Source organism: Apus apus, chromosome 1, assembly GCF_020740795.1.
Source record: "Apus apus isolate bApuApu2 chromosome 1, bApuApu2.pri.cur, whole genome shotgun sequence".
Lineage (NCBI taxonomy): Eukaryota > Metazoa > Chordata > Aves > Apodiformes > Apodidae > Apus > Apus apus.
Window position 1 is genome coordinate 159,426,064 of NC_067282.1, and position 21,714 is coordinate 159,447,777.

Sequence of the window (21,714 nt, forward strand, 5' to 3'; positions counted from 1 at the left end):
TGTAGAAAATTTTAATCTTTGAAAACAGGTGGTTGGCAAGTTTTTAATACCCTTAATCTTGAAACTTTTTATTTCTCTTTGTCTGCTCACAGTTCGTGATGTGTATTATTAACATGATATTACTTCTACCTGCTAGTTATTATGTATTTTGACATACAAATCCTTTAAACAAGCTGTGTTCAGCTGAGATTCATAGAGGTTTACTTGAAAGAAGAAAGCCTTAGGAAAAGATGTGGGTAAATTTGAAAGCTACTTTCTGAAAACGTATGAGCAGCACACAGTGACAGTAAAAAATGTACAGTTAAAGAGGTAGGGAAAAAAACTCCAACCATAGACTTTCTGATGCCTTTTATCAATAGGATACTTAAAAGCAATATTTTGAAAAAATGGCATACTTTTCCAGTGCAACACATCACGAACCCAAGGAACCTGTGACCAAGAGGTGCTAAGGGCAGGAACTTAACATGAAAACAATAATCTGTATAAACACTGATAACATGTAGGACTGTAGCAAAGTTATAGGCTGCAAGTCTAAGTGAGCACTTGTGCACATGACTAATTATTTAATACGAAAATCCTCCTGTGATGTAAGACTTTTAACTAGTGTCCTCAAATCTCTATCATCTTCCTTTGAGCACTCAGGAGTTGCTCACCTGGAAGAGAAAAAAATGTGTTGCAAAGATGAGCTGCTGAACTTGCCTGGTATGGCAAATTGAGCAGTCCAGCTCCATCGTCTAGGCTGTGAATTGCTCTTGCTGAAATACCTAGTAAAGTGAGTGAGAAATTAAAATTTGCAGTAATTTTGATTAGATTTAGAGTAAATGTCTACAGCCTGCCTAGATATTTAAGGAACTATACAGATGTACAACAACAATCCTTTGCCCATGGTTAATCCTATGTACAAAATTCAGAACCAGACCTCATTACTGGCTATATGTGCTAAATTTCAAAGCCATTTTGTACCGTAGACACATACATGAAACTGTTCTAATGGATGTTACCAAAGACATCATCAGTCATCAGCTGAAGCCATTACCAACTGCCTGCGTGGACCTGCCCCAGTTGTGGAGGAAATGGCAGTAACATGAAACACACTGGGGCCTGTAGCTGGAGTAAACTGAGCTCAAACACATAATGCTGCTGTGCCTCAAGCCTTAAGCTGCTGCAGCCGAATCCTTCGGGTCATGTGCTTGTAACTCATGCAAACTCTGAGGATTTTTGAGTGCTTAGAAATGTCAGCCTTTGAGGGGAAAAATGTTTTCAATCTTTGCAGTACAACTGGTGCTCTGCTATGATATTTGCTCTACTTTGCACAATTAGTCATTTAACAGGTTTATTATTTACTCATGACCCTTTGTCTTGCATCCAATGTGTAAAAGTTGAAGCTTTAGAATAGAACAGGGAACGGTGGCATGCTGAGCTGCAGATTAGAGAGGCTACTGGTATTCCAGCCACGCACTCCTGCCACATCCCACGTGGTTCGTCTCAGCACCTACAGATGCAGATGTTTTTCTCTGTCGAACTGGTGGTTTGGGGCTGTACTTTTTTTGAAGGTAGGTCTGCGCTTGTGTGAGCAAAGTGTTCTTTTTCTGGTATATAAAAACACCTCACGGGGCATGCCACAGGGTCGCCTTTTCAGCTCAGGGCTTGAAGGAAGACACTGCTCCTTCAGAATCAAACTTCCAGCTACCCAAACCAGAACGCCGGCACAGGACTCCTTTGACGCCCGCTCCTCAGCGCTTCCAGTACCGCACAACGAACAAAATACGCGCGGCGCTGCCTTCGCGCTTCACCCCGCACAGCCAGCCCTCCGCTGCAGGTTAAAGCTGCAGCTCGTTCCCTTCGCCGGGCCAGGACCCGATTCCAGAGACGTGACGGCACCGAGGGGCCCCGCAGCGCCCAGGCTGGCGCAGCCCCCGAAAGGGGCACGGCCCTCCCGCCCGGGGCCCGCCCGCCTCCTGCCGGGCGCTGCAGGCCGGGCGAGGTCGGAGGGAGACACCGCCGTCCTCCCTTCTCCCCCGCTCGGCACCCGGGGCAGCGAGCAGCCGCCACCCGCAGCGCTGCGGGGCCGGGCCCGGCGCGGCGTGAAGGAGCCGGGGCCCGGCCCAGGCTCCCGCGGAGGAGCTCGGGGCGCAGCCGCCCCATCCCAGGGCAGCCCCTGCCGGCCCGGCTCCTCCGCCCGCGCACCCTCCACTCTCCTCCCATCACGTCCGCCTCTCTCCAGCTCACCGCGGCCGGGCGGCAGCTGCCCGGTCCGGCCCGTCCCTCCCCGGGGCGGTGCGGGGCGGTCCCGCCCCGGCGCGGCTGCCGCCCCGCCTCCCCGGCCGCTGTCACGGGGCGAGCGGGCCGCGCCGGGCTCCTGCGGGGCGGGGGCGGCGCTGGCGCTGCGCGGGCCCCGCGGCTTCCCCCTCGGCTTGGCCGCGGCTGCCCAGCGGCATCCGGGCCCCGCCACCATGTTCAGGCGGATTCTGCAGCGGGTAAGGCAGCGAGATCCGCCGCGGCGGCAGCGAGGGCGGCGTGCCCTGCCCTGCGTTGCTTTGCCTGCCCGTGCCTCTTCCTGGTGCCGGCCGGGCTCGGGGCCGGGCTCCCCGTGGCGGGATCGGAGCCACGGGCGCGGCCTGGGCCGGCCCCTCGAGCGGCACACCGGAGGGGGGAAGGCCCGCGGAGGCCGTCAGCTTGTCCGGCGTCGTCCCCTCGCCCGGCCGCGGGGACACGGGCCCGAGTCCCGACGGGCCGGGCCGGGCCCGGGACCCCGCGCCGGAGGCGGTGGCTTCCCTGGGGCGGGGCGGGGGTGCCGGCGGCGGGCGGGTCCCTGCAGCCGGTGGGGGGGCCTGTTGGCGGGGCGAGGGGCGGCCCTGCCCCGGCGTGGCTCCTGCCCGCAGCGCGGCGGCTTCTCCTCCCGCCGCCTTCGCTTGTCGCCTTGGTTGGGCCCGCGCTCTGGGCGGGTTCCACAGGAGCCCAGCCTGGGGAAAGCCACCGCGGGGAGCTGGGGTTCCTTCCCTGGTGGGGTCCAGCAAGCAGACCGGCCCCTAACGCCGAGAGTCAGCCCGGCGGCCGCCGGCCGGCTGTCCGCCTGGCTTCAGGAACCGGCTTTTCCGGCAGCTCCGCCTGGCTGGAAGAGCCAAGTCGTGACACTCGTTTGTGCAGCCCTTCTCGCCCTCCCAAAACCCTCGCGTATCTCGGCAGTTTGCTCGCGGCGGGGGCGGGAGCAGCCGGGGAGGTGCCCAGGGCAGGTGTCGGCCCTGGCTCTGGTGCGGGAAGCCCTGGCGCTCGGCTGGAGGATGCACCCGCCAGGCTTGAGTCACGGCGGCGGCGGGAAGGCAGAGCTCCAGACCCCACACTGCGGGAGAGCCAGGTCGGTGCCATGCAGAAGGTGTGCACAGATGGGAGGGGAAGCCAGCTGCCCTCGGTGTTTTAGCTGGTGTTTCTTTTGAAGCGTAACACCTCGTTGACAGGGTGTTTCATTGGGAATGCTGGCATACGTCTCCTGACTGCTATGCGAGGAAGCGTTGCTGCAAGAATGAGAGTTAAAGAGAGGGGAAGAAAGGACATCGGTATGCATACTGCCGACTTGCTCAGCATTAAAGTGTGCCTCTAATTGTTTTTTGGTCATAGACCCTGAGCAGGTGAAGAGCTCTCTTGGTCTATTTGAAGCTTCATGTTTACAGGCAAGAACTTCCTTCCTGACGTTTGATGGGAAGCCCTGCTAACGAGCGGGGAAACTTAGTACGGACCTAATTAAATGCTGGCAGCATTTAGCTGGGTGTTTATTGATTCTGAGAAATAACAGGCCATCAAGAAAAGCTTCTATGAGAGGAAAAAGCTTGCTGCAGTGCCAGAGGAAATTTGCCCCCAAGTATAAGTTCAGCTAAATGTTTCCTATAAAAATCTAGAGTCAGTGCAAAAGTTTTTGTGTGTTAAAGACAGCCATCTTCTCTGAAAAATTTAAACAAGTAAGTGTTCCCCAGTGGCTCCTGAAAATTACAAGATTTCAGTGGAGCTAATTGCCAACAAAGGTGAAACAGACTTCTTCCTGCCCAAAAAATAAATAGAGAAATACCAAGATTTTTGAAGGTGTTAATCTTTTAATTGGTGCAAATAACTGTTCTTTTAAAATTCCACCTCTTATTTAAAGGGATTTAGACTTTTTATAAAAATAGTGATTGCATGCACAACATCATACATACCTTTCTGACTTAGAATCTGTGGTTGGCAAAGTATGAAAAAGACTTCTGATGTACTTTGGTGCTAAAAGTGAACCTTAGCTTGCTGTCAGATTTTTTCATAAAGAGCATAAATATTAAAATAATGCATGTCCCTGAGGCAGTAATTTGAAGGCTGAGGAACCTTCCCTTGACCCTTTTCTTGGGCATCATTAATATTGGTGGCAGAACCCTCCACCTTCTTGTATATATGCTGGGTTCATTATTTGATTATACATGGTGCCATCCTTTCTAGCTGGATGACTAGTCACTACTGGTGAAAGAACTTGAGTTACAGAAGCATGCTTTTAAAAAAATGAATTATCTCTTACGGTGTTTTTTTTTTGTTTGTTTTTTGTTTTTTTTGACACAGCTGGTCATCAAGCTGCAAAGGAGGAAGGCAAAAGCCACAAATATGCTACTTATAGTTCTAGTCACTTATTTGACATTGTGGTTCCTCAAGTTTTAAAACACCAGATGTTTCTTCTTTATACTGCTGTTCCCTGATCACCTGTTTATTTCTTCCAGTTGGAATTTCTGTTTTTAGAAGCATCTTAATGGTGACCCTGAATTACATATTTTCAAAAAAGAAATTATTAAATACTCATTACTACTGAACCTTGCTCATCTAGTTTTTGAAGTTAGTACCTCCATGCTAACTTCAGCTAGGTCCTCATTTTAGGTCCACTCCCTGCATGCTGTTTCTATATGTTGTGTATGTTTTCAATGTGACATCTCGGGAATCTATCAGTTTTGTATGTTTGCAACATGAACCTCACTTCATTCATTCTTGCCACTTTCCAGTTTCATTCATTGTTCCTTGTGCTGATCTAGAAAACATAGCCTTTCCCAAATGACGGTTGTGTGGAATGTGAGGCACAACTTTCCTACCCAGATATTTTGATTTTTGTCAGTGTGTTCTTTAACGACCTTTTTTTACACTCTGAAGGCACTTTGTGGCCATTGTGTTCCCTCTCAGTTATTCATCTACTAGTGGGACAGTGGCTGTTGCCTCTGGTCTGTTAAAGCAGAGCTTTTTTCTTATATTTGCAAGATACCTAAAGTTAAAAAAAAAAAAAAAAGGCATTTCTTTTCAGCTGGTGGAAAACTGGTTACTTTGACCTTCTTCTGAGCCTTCTTCCCATCACTCAAGTTTTGTAGTGAAGAACTTATCTGCTGGGACAGTGTGATGACTGCATGAGTTTGTTTTCATTCTTTGTGTTTAACCGTCTGTCTACAACTGTTATCGATAGTGCTGTGCCCAGGTCATACAATCCTGTTGCTCTAACAGTGCTTGAGCTCTTGATCTTGAGATCTGGGGGTCTCAGTGGAGAACAGAGCTTTGCAGAGATTTCTGTAGCTCGGCTGGAAAACTCACCTTTCTCTAATTCCAGGCTTGGGAGCACAGTTATTTACTTGTCTGGGATACATTTCATCTCATGCCTTACCTATAATTTTCTTTTTACATTCATAATTGCAGGGCTTGCTAGATAGCATGTTTATGTGAATGGATGCTGGGCTGCAGCTGTGCTTGTGCTCTCCCTGTGGAGTCTAAAGGGAAGCATGTTCCTCTTCCTGGGCACAAAATCTGCTTGCATGGAACTGATGGTGTGATGGGAAGGAAAGGTTTTCTGCCCTACGAATTCAGGAGTAATTTCATTTTATGGAGTAAAAAAATAGCGTCACTCTTCTTTAGAATTAAACAGTATTGCTCTTCCCTATGGCACTGTTCTCTGTTTCTAGCACTGGGTGTTTTTTTATAACAAGGGCTTTAGCCTTCTCATTCTTGCATCTTGTTTGTTGATTCGGGACCTTAATGTGTTTGGACAATAGTACCCTTCTGTAGTATTTAAATCTGTGCTGAGGGAACTGTATAAATCCATGTTTGTTCAGACTTTCTCAGGGCCTAATGTATTTTTTCAAAGGTTTAATTTATTCTGAATTTAAAACTGCTGAAAGGAGTGTCATGACTGAATGAAGCATAGCTATAGAGAGATAAATGGCTATGCAAAAATGACACGGTAGCAATCTGTATTTATACTCTCATTTTAATGCATTAGCTCAACTCATTCATTATATAATTTTCTGTTCCTTTTCAGAAAACAAGCTGCAATCATTGTCGTGCTCTTTGTTGTTAATGTTGTTTCTTTACGTTAGCTTGCAGTTTTGGGAAAACATGGAGAATAACATGATGAAGTTAGTGTGTTACTTCTGTAACTCTAGTGCTAGTAGTAGAAACATGCTTCTCCAAAAAGTAAACAATACTGACAACTAGGAAAGAAATGCGCTGGGTGAGAGACTAATTTTGCATCAGTCTTTCCTGTCCATGTGTGCTCTTAAGGGTCAAATGTTAAATTTTGTGAAAATACATATACAGAACCCCATCTGAAAATTCACTTTTCCTATGGGATTCATAAGTCATTGGCTCCCTGTATAGTCCGACTGAAAACAAAGTGCATAATTCTGAGTCTTTCCTTAGTTTTCAAAGTCTTGAGCTGTTCATTATGTTGTGATTTTTAATTTTATTTGGTTTTTTGTTAGTGGAACATGATACAGCAGTGGTCTGGGAGCCTCGCTTAAAAATGTGTGTGAACCTATTTGATCATGCAATGATCAATTAAAAATATTCCAAATTGCCCCTTCTCTATTTGGCTAGTGAAGAATGTTTAAATTATATTGTGGCCTAGAAAGATAAGTGCATTTAAGGTCTTGGTTTCCACAACACACTTCCAAATTTTTATTGATTTTTTTCTTGCTAGTCTTTATTACTTTGCAAGTGGGTGCTATGTGTTGTTTCTCCTGATCTTGAAAGTTACTTAAGACCTCTTTCCTTCCCACCCTTTTTGCATGTACATGGCCACTCACCAGAAAATGGGGAAATGCAGTCAGCTCTGGCGTAAAATGTGGTGGGCAATTAACAGCGTACGGTAGCATTGTAATTGCCACAGAAGATTCTTGGCTTTGGGACTAAAGGATTCCTTAGGTATGCTGAAAGTGTACGCTCAGGTATTGCAGAAGTAGCGTTGCATGCTGCCTGTCTAAGAGACAGCTGGACCATCTCTAATTGCCGTTGTCCAGGCTATCAAGTTCTCCTTCTGCTCTTGTGTCCAAAGCTATGTGAAGGCACAGTTTTCAGTTTTGGAGCTGAAGAGTGGACTAAAAGCCTTCAATTTCTGGTAGAGAAGTGCATATCCATTAATGCCGACACTTTCTCCATTTCAAAACATTTGATATCTACTTGTGGATGTAGATGCTGGGACAGATAGAGGTTCAAGTTCTCAGGTTTTCTGGAAGGGAACCGTCACCGTAGCTAACTGCCATACAAAAGCCTTTTGATCATGTTGAGATTTCTAAAGCTTTGCAATAAGAAATTGATTCTTATGTTACGGAAGTTTAGCTCCTTTATGAAGGAAAGCTTTGACTCCTGACCTCTTAGTCTCCCTTTATGTAGACATATGTATATATCCATCTCCTTTGGATTCTTTGTTCTTGCACAAAATGGTTTCACAAGTGAGCCTGACCTTTGGGTTGCATGATTGTGGTTTATGGATTGCATGGAGAAGAACTTCTGAAGTATGTAAACTGCAGAAAACTGTTTATAACATTAGATGCAATATTCTGACTTAGCTGTCTTACTGGGAAACTTGGCCATACCTTACCAATTGTTTTAGGTATTATTCCTCCAACTGTCAATGCACAAAATCCACATGTGCATTAATGGAGTTACTGAATGTGCATTTCAGAGCTCTCCTACAGGATGTGTTTGTCTGCAAGCACTTCAGAGATCACAGAGCACTCTGGGGAGGGGAAGGAGCTCAGGAGCTCTCTACCTGAGCTCCTGCTACAAGCAGGAACAGTGTGGAGGTCAGGAGCAGGCTTCTTAGGCCTAGCCTTGCACTGGAGAAGCTTTTCCTTACCTCCAGTGGCAACCTATCATGTTTTGGTTGTTAAGTCTTGCTGCTCTACTGTGCACTGCTAGGAGCAGCCTGGCTTCTACTGTTTGATGACCTCATTGTAGGTGCTGGTGGGGCTGCTGTGAGGCCTTCCCAGAGTTGTCTCTGCTTCAGGCTGAGCCAGCTCTGTTCTCTCAGCCTCTCCCCACAGGGCAGGTGCTCCAGCCCCAGCTGTCTTGGTAGCATTTTGCTGAACTCTGGTTTATCAATGTCCTCCCTGGACTGGGAGAGCCAAAACTGGATGCAGTATCTCATTGTGGTCCAATGGTGCTGGCCAGTGGGGGATGATCACTTGATTGGTTGGCTGAGCTTCTGTTAACACAACCTAGAGTGCTGGTGGCCCTTTCTGCTGCCAGGGCATGCTGCTGACTTTTGTTCACCCTGCTGTCTGACATGAGCTCTGTGTCCTTTTCAGCAGAGAGGCATGTGTTGCTGCCAGGGTTTTTCCATCCCAGGCACAGGACTCCGCATTTGTCCCTGTTGAATTGCGTGAGGTTCCCATTGGCCCATTCCTCCAGCCCATCCAGGTCCCTCTGAATGGCAGCCCTGCCCTTGAGTTTATCAGCTGGTCCTGCCAGTTTGATGTCTTGATCAGCATGCACCCTTGGTCCATGCTGGGACGTGCCTTGTTTACTATCTGTATCAGAGACCTGAAGAAGTACTAATGTCTTCACTTTTGACATGCTTTGCGTTTGCATTGTATTATTTGCTTGCACCCTCTTTTGCCTCTCCTATTATTAACTCAAAGAGCTTGAGTCACCTTGCCTGTTGCTTTTGTATGCTGTACTAGAAGGGAACTATATTGCTTTCTTATTTTATTTACAAACATAAAGCAGCTAAAATAAAAAAAAAAAAGATATGGGAGCAGGAAAACCACTGTATGTTGATCACTTGACTGATGACCCCAGAGCAATCTGGAATGAGGAGAGACGACCCTCTCCTTCCCATACTTTCCCTAGCCCCACTATCTTGCAGCTTCACTCCTCGTCACTTTCCTTTGGTCCGTCTTTGGGGCCTTTCTAAAATTGATCTGTATCTCACTGGGATTGAGTCCTTAATCAGAAACTTGACCTTTTATTACATATTTTTAAAATTTGATTAGTAATAAAAGGCTGTTATTTTTGTGAAAGCTGGAAATAGAACATTCTTTAAAAAAAACTAATAATAAAATAACAACCCAGAAATTTTCAAAGTACGGGAAAGCATGTGCATTGCAGATATCTTATAAAAAGTTATATATCTGATTTGTCTGGAAAAAAAAAAGATATTCTATTTGAGTCAGAAAATTCTAAAGCAAATAAGATTTTGGAGACACCAAGATCTATAAACTAAAGCTATTTGTCTGTTTCTGTCCCTTTCTCCGTAGATTTCCATCTATATATTTAAAATTCTGTACTTTATTCCCCCTATATTAAATTAGAAAATCTTTTATTACATTGCAAGTATTTCCAGATGGCTAAAATACAGCAGTTGCATTACTTTATCCCATTTGCAATAGTCAGAATGGAATTGGATAATTAACTTTTTTTTGTTGTTATTGAAGCTAGGATTGCATATTTGTTTTGAGATAATTTATTTACTGATGTTTTTTCTTTGAGAATGCTAACTCTTCTGCCATCAGTCAAGCAGTGGCACTCTGGAGATGTGTAAGAGAAGTTAAAATCAAATTTAAATCAAAGTTACAGTTAAATAAATATTACAAACTGCAGTCCATCTATCCAGATCTTGAAACATGTAGTATTTCAAATTTATATGCTTAGTTTATCTAGATCTATAGTTTCAAATCACTACTGTTGGTTTTGATTTTCCACATATTCATAGGAGTTTTATTTGTATGAGTTGTCTTACTGTTTATGATGTTTTAACTTTGCCACAGGCTTAATTTTTGTTTTTATATTTTCCAAATTAAAGCAGTGTACCTGCTTGCATGTTTATTGTATCCGCAGGATCTTCACTCTTTAGTTTTCTATCTTTCAAGTATGTAAGCGCTTGTTCAGATTGTAGGCAAGTTATCAAGAAAGTAGTAGGATACTAGTTTGCTCCTTCTGAAACTGTTTAGATCGTAATTTCTAGTGATTTCCTATTGGTTATAGAGACCTAATTTAACACCAGAGTGAGTGATGCAAGTGCAGAGTTTAGCCTGATTTCTTTGGTTTGTGTTGAGTGTTTGTGAGAGGAAGCAGTTTAAAATCTTGGCCTTCTCTTCTGGTGTCTGTTTATTCTTTGATGCATGGAGAGTCTTGGATAAAAGCTTTTGTTGAAGTGTTGCACTGAAAATTATATAATTGCTTGTCAGCTTTTCATTTCATTACTCTTGTGGAGGGAAAATACTTCTGTATTCCAACAAGCAGAAGAGAGGCCTTTGCATAGGATACGTACCTTGCATTATTAAATACACTCATTTTTCTCTCCCCCCTCTATTTCAGACTCCTGGTAGAGGTGGGTCTCAGAGCTCAGATTCGGATTCATCTGCCACACCAGGAAATGCTGTGGATGTGAACAATGAAGGCTCCTCAGAGGTACTGTGCACCAAACATGGGATTGGAATCTTATACCTTGGGTGCTCTTTCTTTGATCCATGAAGCTGTTGCAAGTAACTTTTGATGCCCTACCTCTGTAACAGCAGTACTAAATAAATGCTCGGAATTGTTATCTTCTAAGAATTGGTTGTTATTGAAATTGAAAAAAAGGAAGGCTAGGTCATATTTATATGTAACTGTTAATTAGGCTTATCTTTCTAAATGGTCACAAGCAATCCTTCCTGTAATCCTAGAGATTAATTATTAAAATTAAAAGTAATGATACAGAAGCTTAAGACTTCTTGTTAAGAAATCTCTTATGAGAGTTCCAAAAAATGAGGCTTAATGTTTTATCACACTTGTACTGTACTCCCTTTTCACCTTGCTAAGATACAATGTATATTGGAAATTTCCTCCTCATGAAATACCAAGTTTTAGGTGTTTGCTTGGTGTTGGTGTATAAATCTACCACTTGTAAATCCTATCAATTTTTAATGTGGTGAATGCCATACTTAACCAGCAGAATAAATTGTTATTCTTGCTTCAATCCCATATTACAATGTCTTTGGATTTACAGTGTTGTCAAATATTAACTCTGAAAAATGCAAACTGACTTCATTGGCTGTTGAAGCTAGTTTTTGCTAATGTATCCTGATTACCTAGCTTGAAAATGTTTCAAGCTTAGCATACAAATGTGGTGCAAGGTTAATTACTCCTATTATAGCATTAAAGAGAGCAAAGTGCCCTTTCTTACACTGAATAAAGTATATGATGATTCAGATGCTCCTATGTCTGCTGTGATAAGAGAAATTTATAACTGTGCTGCTAAAAATTCTAATTGTCTTCCGTCTGGGAATCTGCTTATTTCTTGTTTCTTGAAGCCTTATTACTGTCAGTATAATCAGACATTCCTTAATATTTTGCTGCATCTTATACATGTACTGCATTTGTGAGATAAAATCTGTTTTCTATATTTACACTGTCCCTGGAGCAAATAAATATTCTTAAATTGCAAACTAAAACCTCACTTCTTTTGCGCTTAATTCAGGCATAAAATTGTGTGATGGGATAATGGCTTTTTTACAAAGTTTGGATGATATTGCACAATTCTGTTAACAGGTGTGCAGTATCACTGGAGTGTACAGGTGGTCGGTGTCACAAGGTTTCTCAATACTAATGTAGCAGTATTTTCTTAATATAGAACAAGCTTCCAGAGTGGTGGTGTGCCTGCACTATTACACCTTTGTCTTTTCTTGCTACCAAGTTGAAACTGTGTCAAACCAAAGGCTGCTGTGTCACTTTTGGTTGACACTGTATACCATGAAAAAGTATCTTTCAGTTGTCAATAACTCCACCATCGGTTGCATTAATTACAAGTGGGGTGATCTTAGCATGTAATTTCAAAATCTAAAACTGATCTCTCAACTGGGTGATGGGTTCTTACTTTCCTGAGATTCATGCATTACATCATGCAACTTGAGCCGTTCTTTCTTGGTCTTCCTTTTCCTGTGCAACTGGCCTGAGGGGTTGTCTTTTCTCCAGGAAAACTGTAGCCAGACTTTGCAGTATGTTTTATTTCCATTTTATCATTATGTTCCCACCTGGTTCTCCCGTATTGTGTAAAGTCAGAAATCCAATTGGCTTATTTTCACTCCAGTTTCTTGACTAGATTTTCTAACTTTTTTTGGTGCAAGACTCAAATGAAGAGTAATTGTTAAATCTGTGCAGATTCTCATGTTTCCTACTTCCTCAAGCCTGGCTGAAATAAATTCTGGTTTCTGAGAATTGTAGTATGAAAAAAAAGGAGTGGGCAAGTCTGAATTCAAACTATTCCTTGCTCACAGAGACAAGAAAATATTTTTATATTATGTTTAATCAGACCTGCCTACCTCTGTAATGCTCTGCTGTTGAGGTGCAGACATCCTCCAGCCAGCAGCGTGGACAGAGTCCCACAGCACTTAACCCTCTAACCTGCTTTTTCCACGCATTTGAACATGTAGTCCGTGTCTTGAAAATCATAGAATCATTGAATGGTTTGGGTTGGAAAGGACCTTAAAGATCACCTAGTTCCAACCATGCCTGCCATGGGCAGAGACAGCTGCCACTAGACCAGGTTGCTCAAGGTCCCATCCAACCTGGCCTTGAACACTTCTGGGGATGGGGCATCTGCAACTTCTGTGGGCAGCCTGTTCCAGTGTCTCACCACCCTCACACTAAAGAATTTCTTCCTAATGTCTAATTTAAATCTATCCTCTTCCACTTTAAAACTGTTACCCATTGTCCTATCACTAAATGTCCTTGTAAAAAGTCCTTCCTCAGCTTTCATGTAGGCCCCCTTCAGATACTGGAAGGCTGCTATAAGGTTTCTGTGGAGCCTTATACAGACTGATCATCCTCAACTCTCTCAGGCTGTCTTCATAGGAGAGGTGCTCCAGCCCTGTTGTTCTTCAGAAACCAGTTTTACTTCTGACTTTAGTAAATCTCTGGTGAACATGCTGATTTTTAATTTTATTTTTAAAATTCTACCAAGGAAGGTGCATGTTTTTCCCGAAGTGAACATGCCAGCCAGATGTCCAGCTGTGCTGGCACCTAGGCCTCTCCTGCTGGTTTCTAGGCCTCTCCTCTAGGCCTCCTCTAGGCAAACTTGCCTACTCATTTACAGGGGTATTTCTGCCATCCTTGTCTTTCTCTGTGAAACCTCTGGACACCCTATGGAGGATAGATCTGATGTGGTGCCTTATAACGGTCCATTTACAATTTGTCATGCTGCTTATTCCTCTGTCACACAGAGAAGGTACCAGGAGCATTTGGAAACACAAAATAGTGTGCATCATGATGCTATCTTTTAAAGTGTGTTTTAGATGTGTTTATTTTCATGTTCTTAATAACTGTTCCTTCTTGTCCTCCCCATGGTATTTATATGTGTTTTGCAAAAACTATCTTTTCAAAAGGAAAACAGGCTTTGCTTTGGGTGATAGTAGAGAACTTCTAGCATAAAAATTTGAACAGCGTTTGATTCCAAATTTGCTTTTTTTGTCGTTATTAGTTTCTTAAAAAGAAATATACATTTCACAGGGTTTCATCTGCCCACTGTGTATGAAAGTGTATGTAACTCCCACTGATCTGTCTGAGCATTACAAGAATGAGCACACTGGGACAGAAGGAAGACAGGAACTTCGTGACCTCCCAGCTTTTACTGTGGGTCTTGTTTATTTTGTTTCAATAGCTTTGGTAATGGGCTGCTTTAAATGCTGATAGATCTTTCCTTGTGGCTTGGGTGTCAGCTTTTTAAATTGACAGAAACATAATTTGATCACTTATTCTTGATTCCAAAGTATACATTCAGCAGAAGAATTAATCTGTGTCTATCTTTCTGGTTTGCAGTTTTCTCTCACATGGAACATTTGTGGTACTGGGAGGCTTGCAGTCACTGATGTGTTCTTTTTGAACTGCTTTTGCTTGATTTTCTTGTAAATAAGACTGTTAGGTTATTTGCCTTACTTCACTTCAGACTTAATAGTGTGATAAATACAGTAGTAGATCTGGTACATCTTTTGTGAAAAGAAATATTTTGAGCTCTTATTAGCTAACTATTTTTAGATCAGATTTCTAGTGGGAGATAGGAACACCAGATAGAAGATGGAACGGAGTACAGGAATACAAAAAATTTAGAAGATTCTCTTCTTGAATATATTTAAAAGCCTTATGTATTGCAACAACATTAAAATAATTATAAAACAAATGTTTTAAATATAGAATGGAATTGGAATTTTTTTATGCCCCCAACAAAATGCAAAGACCATTTCAGTTAATAGATGACATAAATAGTAGAGCATTTCTAAATTCTTACAATTGTGGAGTGGAAAACTGCACAATCAAAGTGTGCAGGTTTACAATACTAATTTGGAAGGATTTAGATTCTGTAAGGTAATAGCCTCCTGCTGCCCAAGGCTATCTGATTTTTTTCTGTTGTGAACATTGAGAGAGGATTTGACTCCTGGGGGCAGGCAGCTTGCCATGCACTATATGGGTTTGTATGGACTTCCAAGTTTTGCATTCTTTCTGCCAACATTACTTTTGCTGAGTTTTGGAATCAAACTGTTTATTCTAGGCTGTGTGAGCAGTAAGATTTTATTGTGTTTGTTGCTGTATCCATTTGTTAAGTAGTGCTCTTTTCCTTCCCTATCTTGATGTGCAATTACACTTTATTTTTGAAGGGAACCATTCGATTTGCAGGATGTTCTTCACAACGATGATGAAAGCCATCAAAACACTGATGATCCTAGAGTTGCTTGAGGTCTGTTTTTAAGGGGGAATTGTCACCTGTTAAAGTGAGCAGGATTTGTGGTAAAACTGGCCTGTGCTGCTCTTCTGGAGTGCTGGGGGACAACTCAGACCCAGGACAATTTTGAATGTCTCCTCACTGCCTCCTGTTGAAGCAGGGACCATCTGTAGTGCTCTCTTTGTGGTCAACTCAGCTTTTTATTTTCTGTATTATCTGATTACAGTGCAAGTGCATTCCTTCAATAAGCTGTGACTTACCAGTGGTAAAGAGACTGTGGCATATATCTGATGTGATGGTACTAGTAGATTGTGGGATGTGAGCCATCAGAGATGGTTTGGTTGCCTGAATTTACTCTTTTATTTAAGCTGGGTTGTATTTAACATAGTTTCATGGAGTTGACTGTGGGTTCTTGCCTGCTTTGAGTTTTTGTTTTTCCACCTTTAATTACCTGTCAGTACTTTTTACTTGTCAGTAGCTGATTACAGCTTTTTAACTCTACAAAACTTGTGTATTGAGTATAGCAGATGAAATACAAATTCAGTTCTTTGTAGCTGTTGCCTGTAGCTAAAGCTGTTTTTTTAGGTGCAGTAATTCAGTAAGTACCTGGATGAGGTGAGAAACAAAAAATGCTAATATATATTTTTATCCACTTTGAACATTTATTTTATCGGTGTGCATAGAAGCATTGAAACAATGAGGAAATTTATAAATTATTATAATCATACTAATATGTATAGTTTAAAATACTTGACCACTGAGAAGCTGATGGCTTACATTTGTTAATGGAAAATGATAGTTTGCATTTGAAGAAGCACCTCATGATCCTTAAACAGCAACACAATCAGGCTGTCACCCTTGGTTCCACCTTTGCCGTTCCTAAGTCAGCATTATAAGAAGAATATAATCTGTTACCCATGTCATTTTATGTAACAGACATGAAACATTGCTGAGCTGGGCTCACTTAGACTGGTGTTGGGCATTCTGTAGCTTGCAGATACTACTGTGTGAAAAGTTAAAATCCATTTTGTTGGAAACAATGCTGAAGAAACTTCGTGAGACCTGAAAAATGTCACTTGCTTGACAAAAACGTACTTTGTATTTAATTTTCCCTATACCTTTATTCACTAACCTGTTGTTGTGGTTTGGGCCCAACACAACAAAGGAACAGCTCCATGGCTGCTCACTCAACTCCCCCTTCACACACACACTCTGGGATGAGGAGGACAAAGCTCATGGGTTGAGACAAAGGACAAGGAGGGTTCTTCACCAGTTAAGGTCCCGGGCATAACAGACTCAACTTGGGAAGAAAATAATAATTTAATTTCACACTAATCAAACACACACAGGACACAGACAACACAAAGAGCAGGGCTTGCATATGTTACCCCACCCCTCCCTTCTTCCTGGGCCCAAATCCCTTTGTTCCCGGTTTCTGTCCCTCCTTCCCCCCAGCGGCACAGGGCGACAGGGGATGGGGTTTAGAGTCAGTTCACAGGCTGGTGGTTCCTGCTGCTCTTTCCTCCTCAGGAAGAAGGATTCCTCACAATCCCTCCCTGCTTTCCCATGGGGTTCCTCCCATGGGAGAGAGTCCTCCATGAACCTCTCCTTCATGAGTCCTTCCCACGAGGTCTGGAGCTGCTCCAGCCTGGGCTTCCCACAGAGTCATGGGCTCCTTCGGGAACAGCCAACTCCCCTGGCTCCGGGGTCTTCCAAAGCTGCATAATCAGAGTCCACTGGCAGCAAATCCACTGGCCACAAAATCCAAGTCTAGTGGCCGAGTTCACCCCTCCTGGCGCCTTCAGGGAATGCTCCACCACGTTCCTCCGTGAGTGCAGAGGGACAGCTGCCATCTCGCCATGGGTTGCAGAGAAACTTCTGCTGGGCCACCTTCCTCCCCTTCTTCCTCACCAACCACCAGCACTGCTCTCCTTCCCCAGCACCGCTCTCCTCCCCGAGCACATCTCTTCCCCTCTAGCACAGCTCTTCTCCCCCCCAAGTCCTTCTCTGCTCAGGTGTTATATCAGTTCTTTCATACGTTAATCGCTGAGGCTCATCTAATGTCCCTCTAATGGCTCCTTGGCTGGTCTTGGAGCAGGGGGAGCTTCTCAGCTTCTTGCTGGAGCCACTCCTGTGGCCCTTCCTCACTACCAAAAACTCACCAGACCAGAACACCTGTCTTCCACTGATGCACACTCTTCCTGCTGATGAAACTTTTCTTAAGTCAGGTAATTTGCCCCTCAACTCTTTTTACCCTTCCCTCCTCTCCCTCACACACATTGCCACATTCCCAAATAGGGATTTTGTTCCCCAAGTTGGATGTACACAGTGGTGTCACTAACAAAAGCTGAGTGGCTGCTTCTGGTGGTGTGTTGTGTTTTGTTTGTTTGTTTGTTTTTTGTACTAAAGGGAGGATACCTTTCTAAACAATGTGCAGGATTTCCTGACTGTCTCTGTTGGACATTCAGGACATCTAAACAGTGAGTCAGTTAGAGGGTCTTAGTTTCAGACTTCCCTTCCTGGTTTCTCCTGAGGCATCAAAAAAACCCCCACTGTATGATACTTCTGCAATATTATATAGTGGCTGTTAATATCTATTGTCTTACCTACAACTAGGCTAAATCTTAGGCAATATTTAACAGTTATTTTGGGTAGTTCTCATAACAGATATTTGGCATATAATTGTTTCTTAGCTAATACAAGCAAGATACAACCCTGATGTTTTTTGGATTGGATTTTCATAGCAGGATTGCCTAGAGTGAAAATTGGTGTACTAGTTGTGCAAAATGCTGGTTTTTTTTTTGTCCTTGTTTGAGAATACCTCATTCTTTATGGTATTTTTTTTCCTACTTGTCTCTTACTGTAGGTGCAATTGATTGTATCTTCTGCTTTTGGGGATGCCCTTTGAAATTTGTGGACTGGTTTTGCACAGAACATTATTTCAATGCAATAATGCAAGTATTTTATTCTATTTGGGTGCTCTTCCAGTTGCTTTTCAAAATATATTGTGGCAGGTGTTTTCACCTCAGCAGTATTTGCCTGCTTTGCACAGTAATGAAAGTAATGAATTAAACTACATTAGTACATTAATTTGCTGCAACATCTGAACAATGCTAAGAGTGAAGAATTAGAGATATTGTTTTGATTTTACTTGGCCATGTGATGCAAAGTTTCTGTAAGAAATAGCAAATCCACTGGATTAGAATTTCTAATTTGTGACAAAATTGTAGTCTTGTAGGTTGTGACAGAATTGTAGTCTTACTCATCGGTAGTAATAAAAACAGTAGAGAACTGAACTAGAAATTATGTTGGTTTTATTCTTCTCAGGAAGAATCCAGCTTTTTTATTTTAGGAAGACACAGAGTCTGCAGTCTGGTATAAAATAAGCTGGAGCAAGACAGCTTTTTTTTGTTTGTTTGTTTGTTTGGTTTTTTGTCATGAAAATGAAATACTTGTGGAAATTGAAATGGACTGCAGGCCTTAATTATATAAAATATGACCTTGTAGCCTGTTTTTCTAGTGATTGAATGGAGATGTTACCTGAGGAAGCCACTGTCATCTTGCTGTTTATATTAACATAGAGGAAAGGGCTTTTTCTGGTGGAAGGCATGGAAAAAATATCAACTGAATTTTCCTTTTAAGAATATATAAAGGGAGTGACCTAATTTATTTATTCTTTAACTTAAAATCTCATTATTACATTTTTTAATTGAGATGCTAGCTTTCTGAAATAAATTATGAAATGTGGTCTTGCCCTTGCTGTTGAGGCAGTTTAAATTCCCTCTGAGAACTTGCTGAGAGTTTAGTTAATTGCTTTGGTATTTATTTGGGAAGTAAAGCCTAGAAACTACTTGATACATCTTTTGGCTCTGAAACATCAGTACTTTCTCTAGCCCTAAGTCTATACAGTTCCTAATCTTCTGTTGTGTAAAATGTTTCAGCCTTTAAATCATTGTGTAACTGGAGAACATGTGAGTTGTACCTTACCGTTACTATGTAAATGCTGGTGAAGATGTGTATCTTGTATCAGAGAAGGTTGTGGAGGTTCACCTGCAGTGGAAAAACATGAATCATGAATTTAGAATTTTTCCAAATATTCATGACACACAAAACCTAAAACAACGTCTAGAAGAGTGTTTGTGCCTTCAAGTATGGGAATATGCCATACAGCTCTTGAGCTTACTTCCAGACTTTAAAGGCACTGGGCTTTATCCACAGCATACAGTTTATTGTAGAGAGATTTGGTAAGCTAAGTCTGGGTTCTGAGACATGGACAAACACAGGTCATGTCTGGAAGGTGTTACAGCTCTGGTTTTGAATCACAGCTGTTGCTTTATGTTCATGAGGCTTACTAGAAATAGGCTGTAGGCTCCTCAAGCTGGCCTAGTATTTCTGGAAGGTCAAAGATGAAGCCTAGAAACTCAGATTTCTTTAAACTTAAGGTCTGATCCTGTGAGTGCCAAGCATGTTAAAGTGTGTACTGGATTGGGCTAAGCTGTCCTATAGCATGTATGTGGTAGAGTAGTCACTAATCTTTTCCATATGGTAAAAGTATCAAGTATACTGAAATTATATTTTCCAAGAAGAATGTTTGTGGAGTAAAATTAAAATCGCAGTGGAAACCAGCAAAGTTCCTTGATTCTTTAAGCTTGACTCATGACATAATTGCTGGGGTAAAAATTCAAGATGTTGCAGAAACTCTGTTTGTATTAGCCAACAAAGATCTGTGTGTGCTATTCATGCTATATAACTCTACCAGGTACAGCTGTAGATCAGCAGCAACTGTAGCAGCCACAGTGGGACCTCATGTTCAGTTCTATGCAATATTAAAATGGGATTGGGGAATAGACTAGACAGCCACTAGTTATTTCAAGAAAATGCTAAGGAAGCTGAGTAGCTGTGGCATTGACTTTCATACTTATATAGGGTACCTTTTTTCTTGGACTCCAACTAGATGAGCAAGTCTGAATTCCATCCTGTAAAAACTGTTTTGCCCATGGGACTGTCCTTCAGAAAGTGACATCTTCTCTCTGCCAGATAACTCCAGTTTTAATTTGTGTAAAAGGTGCTTCAAGCTAAGTAAGCTGTGCTTTATAAGACAGGGTTTCCTATTACTTCTACAAAGACCGTTTCATTAAAGCTCTGTGGTGAAAAGAGCAGCTGGCAGATGAAGACAGATTTAATGCATATATACGTAAATGTCTCCAGCTGCAGTTATTGGTGACGGAGCCCAGAGGGAGGTTATCTACGTACAGTATACACTTTTGTTAGGTCAGCTGACTAGTTTCTTCCTTTGTTAACAGTGTTGAGTAGATCTCCATTGGTAGTAATTGGAAAGCAGACTTCAGCCTGTTGAGGGCTTTCAGCTCCTTGAAAATAATCAATTTGCTTTGCTAGTGAGTAAGGAAAATACTGCTTTTCAAAATGTCTTGTTACAGTACTCAACTTCATTAGGTCAAGTTTGTGCAGAACGCTGAGGAAAAAAAAAACGTTGCAAGTAAGACAATATTCTGAGAAGGCTGAAATTTTCAGAAATACATTTTTTTACACCACTGCCTTACTCCCATCCAAGGGGAAGCCAGAGAAACAGAATCCATTCCATCCTACACATTAATTTTTCTGTTACGTAAAATATTTCTGAGTCAGTTTTAAAATAGTCTGAGGATTAGGAGGGCTCTACAGAAGCCTGCAGTCAACCTGGTTATCTGCCGTGTGCCTGTGGGTCCATGGCCCTGCTCTTGTTGGGCAGTGTGTTTCAGTGTGGGAGGCCAAAGTTCTTCCAACAGTTAATAGCCCTGTAAATTATATAGGTACAATAAAAATATATATGGTAGTTTTTCTGGCCAGAGTTTCCTTCCAGTGTTGCTTTTAGCATCCTGGCATACTTCCCAAAGAATACTGTATTAATGATTTGTGTGAATGTTAATGTTACCCAAAAGGAATCATTTACCTTGAATGCCTTTTAGGAGTGAGAACACTGAGAAGCTTAACTTTATCAGGCCTGAAAGTAAATCTTAAACTAAGAGAAGGGGAAAGTAGCAATAAACGTTCTTCTACGGGCTTATTCATAAGTCTGTCTTGAGAAAGGCAAGTAAAGAAGCCTCTGGTGCTTCTAGGGAGCTCCAGATTTTTGATGAAATTTGTCCTTAGAATTCAAGCTGAGGCAAGACATTTTCCTACAGAACTTCTGTGTAGCGATTTGTGTTCTGCTCTAAGTGAAACAGGTGTGTTGGAGTCTGCCCTGAGGAATGCCTGTCTCACTGCAAACAGTGAGGTACTGGGTGCTAGGTATGGCTCACAAGTGTCCCTCTGAAAGAGAAACATTTCCATTGGGATCAGAAAATTGGGATTTGAAGTTTAACATCTCAGTCGTTCTCACTGGAACGCCTTGAATGCTGGGGCAGGGGCTCTTTTGAGCTATAAATTGTGTGCTGACTCCTAGTGTCTTGTTTATGCATGTCTATGAGGTTTTAGGTTTGGGCTTTTTTACTGCTCTTGCTCTATCTTCAGCAATTCTGTGATGATCTTAAAAACTCTTTCCTGATAAAAACCTGTGCATGCTGTGGTTGTGATTTTATTTTTATTTTCCCTTTACTTACAGGCTTACAAAAAGCTTTGGATTCGATATATTGTTGTTTCCTGGTGAAAACATTCTGTATTGATAAAAGCAAAACCCAATTAATAATCCTTTAAATTCTTTTGGGCTCTTTTCTCCCTGTGTAAATTGAAAGATAAAACCTAATTAGAAACATAAATTA

General features: G+C 42.3%; 1 protein-coding gene across 6 annotated transcripts in view; it reads left to right on the forward strand.

The window, feature by feature from the left end:
- The first annotated feature begins 2,341 nt into the window (after positions 1-2,341).
- The window catches only part of EEA1 (early endosome antigen 1), a 253,947-nt gene continuing 234,574 nt past the window's right edge, over positions 2,342-21,714 (forward strand). For 5 of the 6 annotated variants that reach the window (XR_007889189.1, XR_007889190.1, XM_051616319.1 and 2 more), the window contains exons 1-3: positions 2,342-2,477; positions 10,582-10,674; positions 13,750-13,872. Coding sequence is in view for 4 of the 6 variants with exons in the window: in XM_051616319.1 (XP_051472279.1) it covers positions 2,454-2,477; positions 10,582-10,674; positions 13,750-13,872 (240 nt within the window). In the remaining 2 variants the exon portion in view is untranslated. The remainder of the gene's footprint in view (positions 2,478-10,581; positions 10,675-13,749; positions 13,873-21,714) is intronic. The other variant, XM_051616346.1, reaches the window with a different exon arrangement.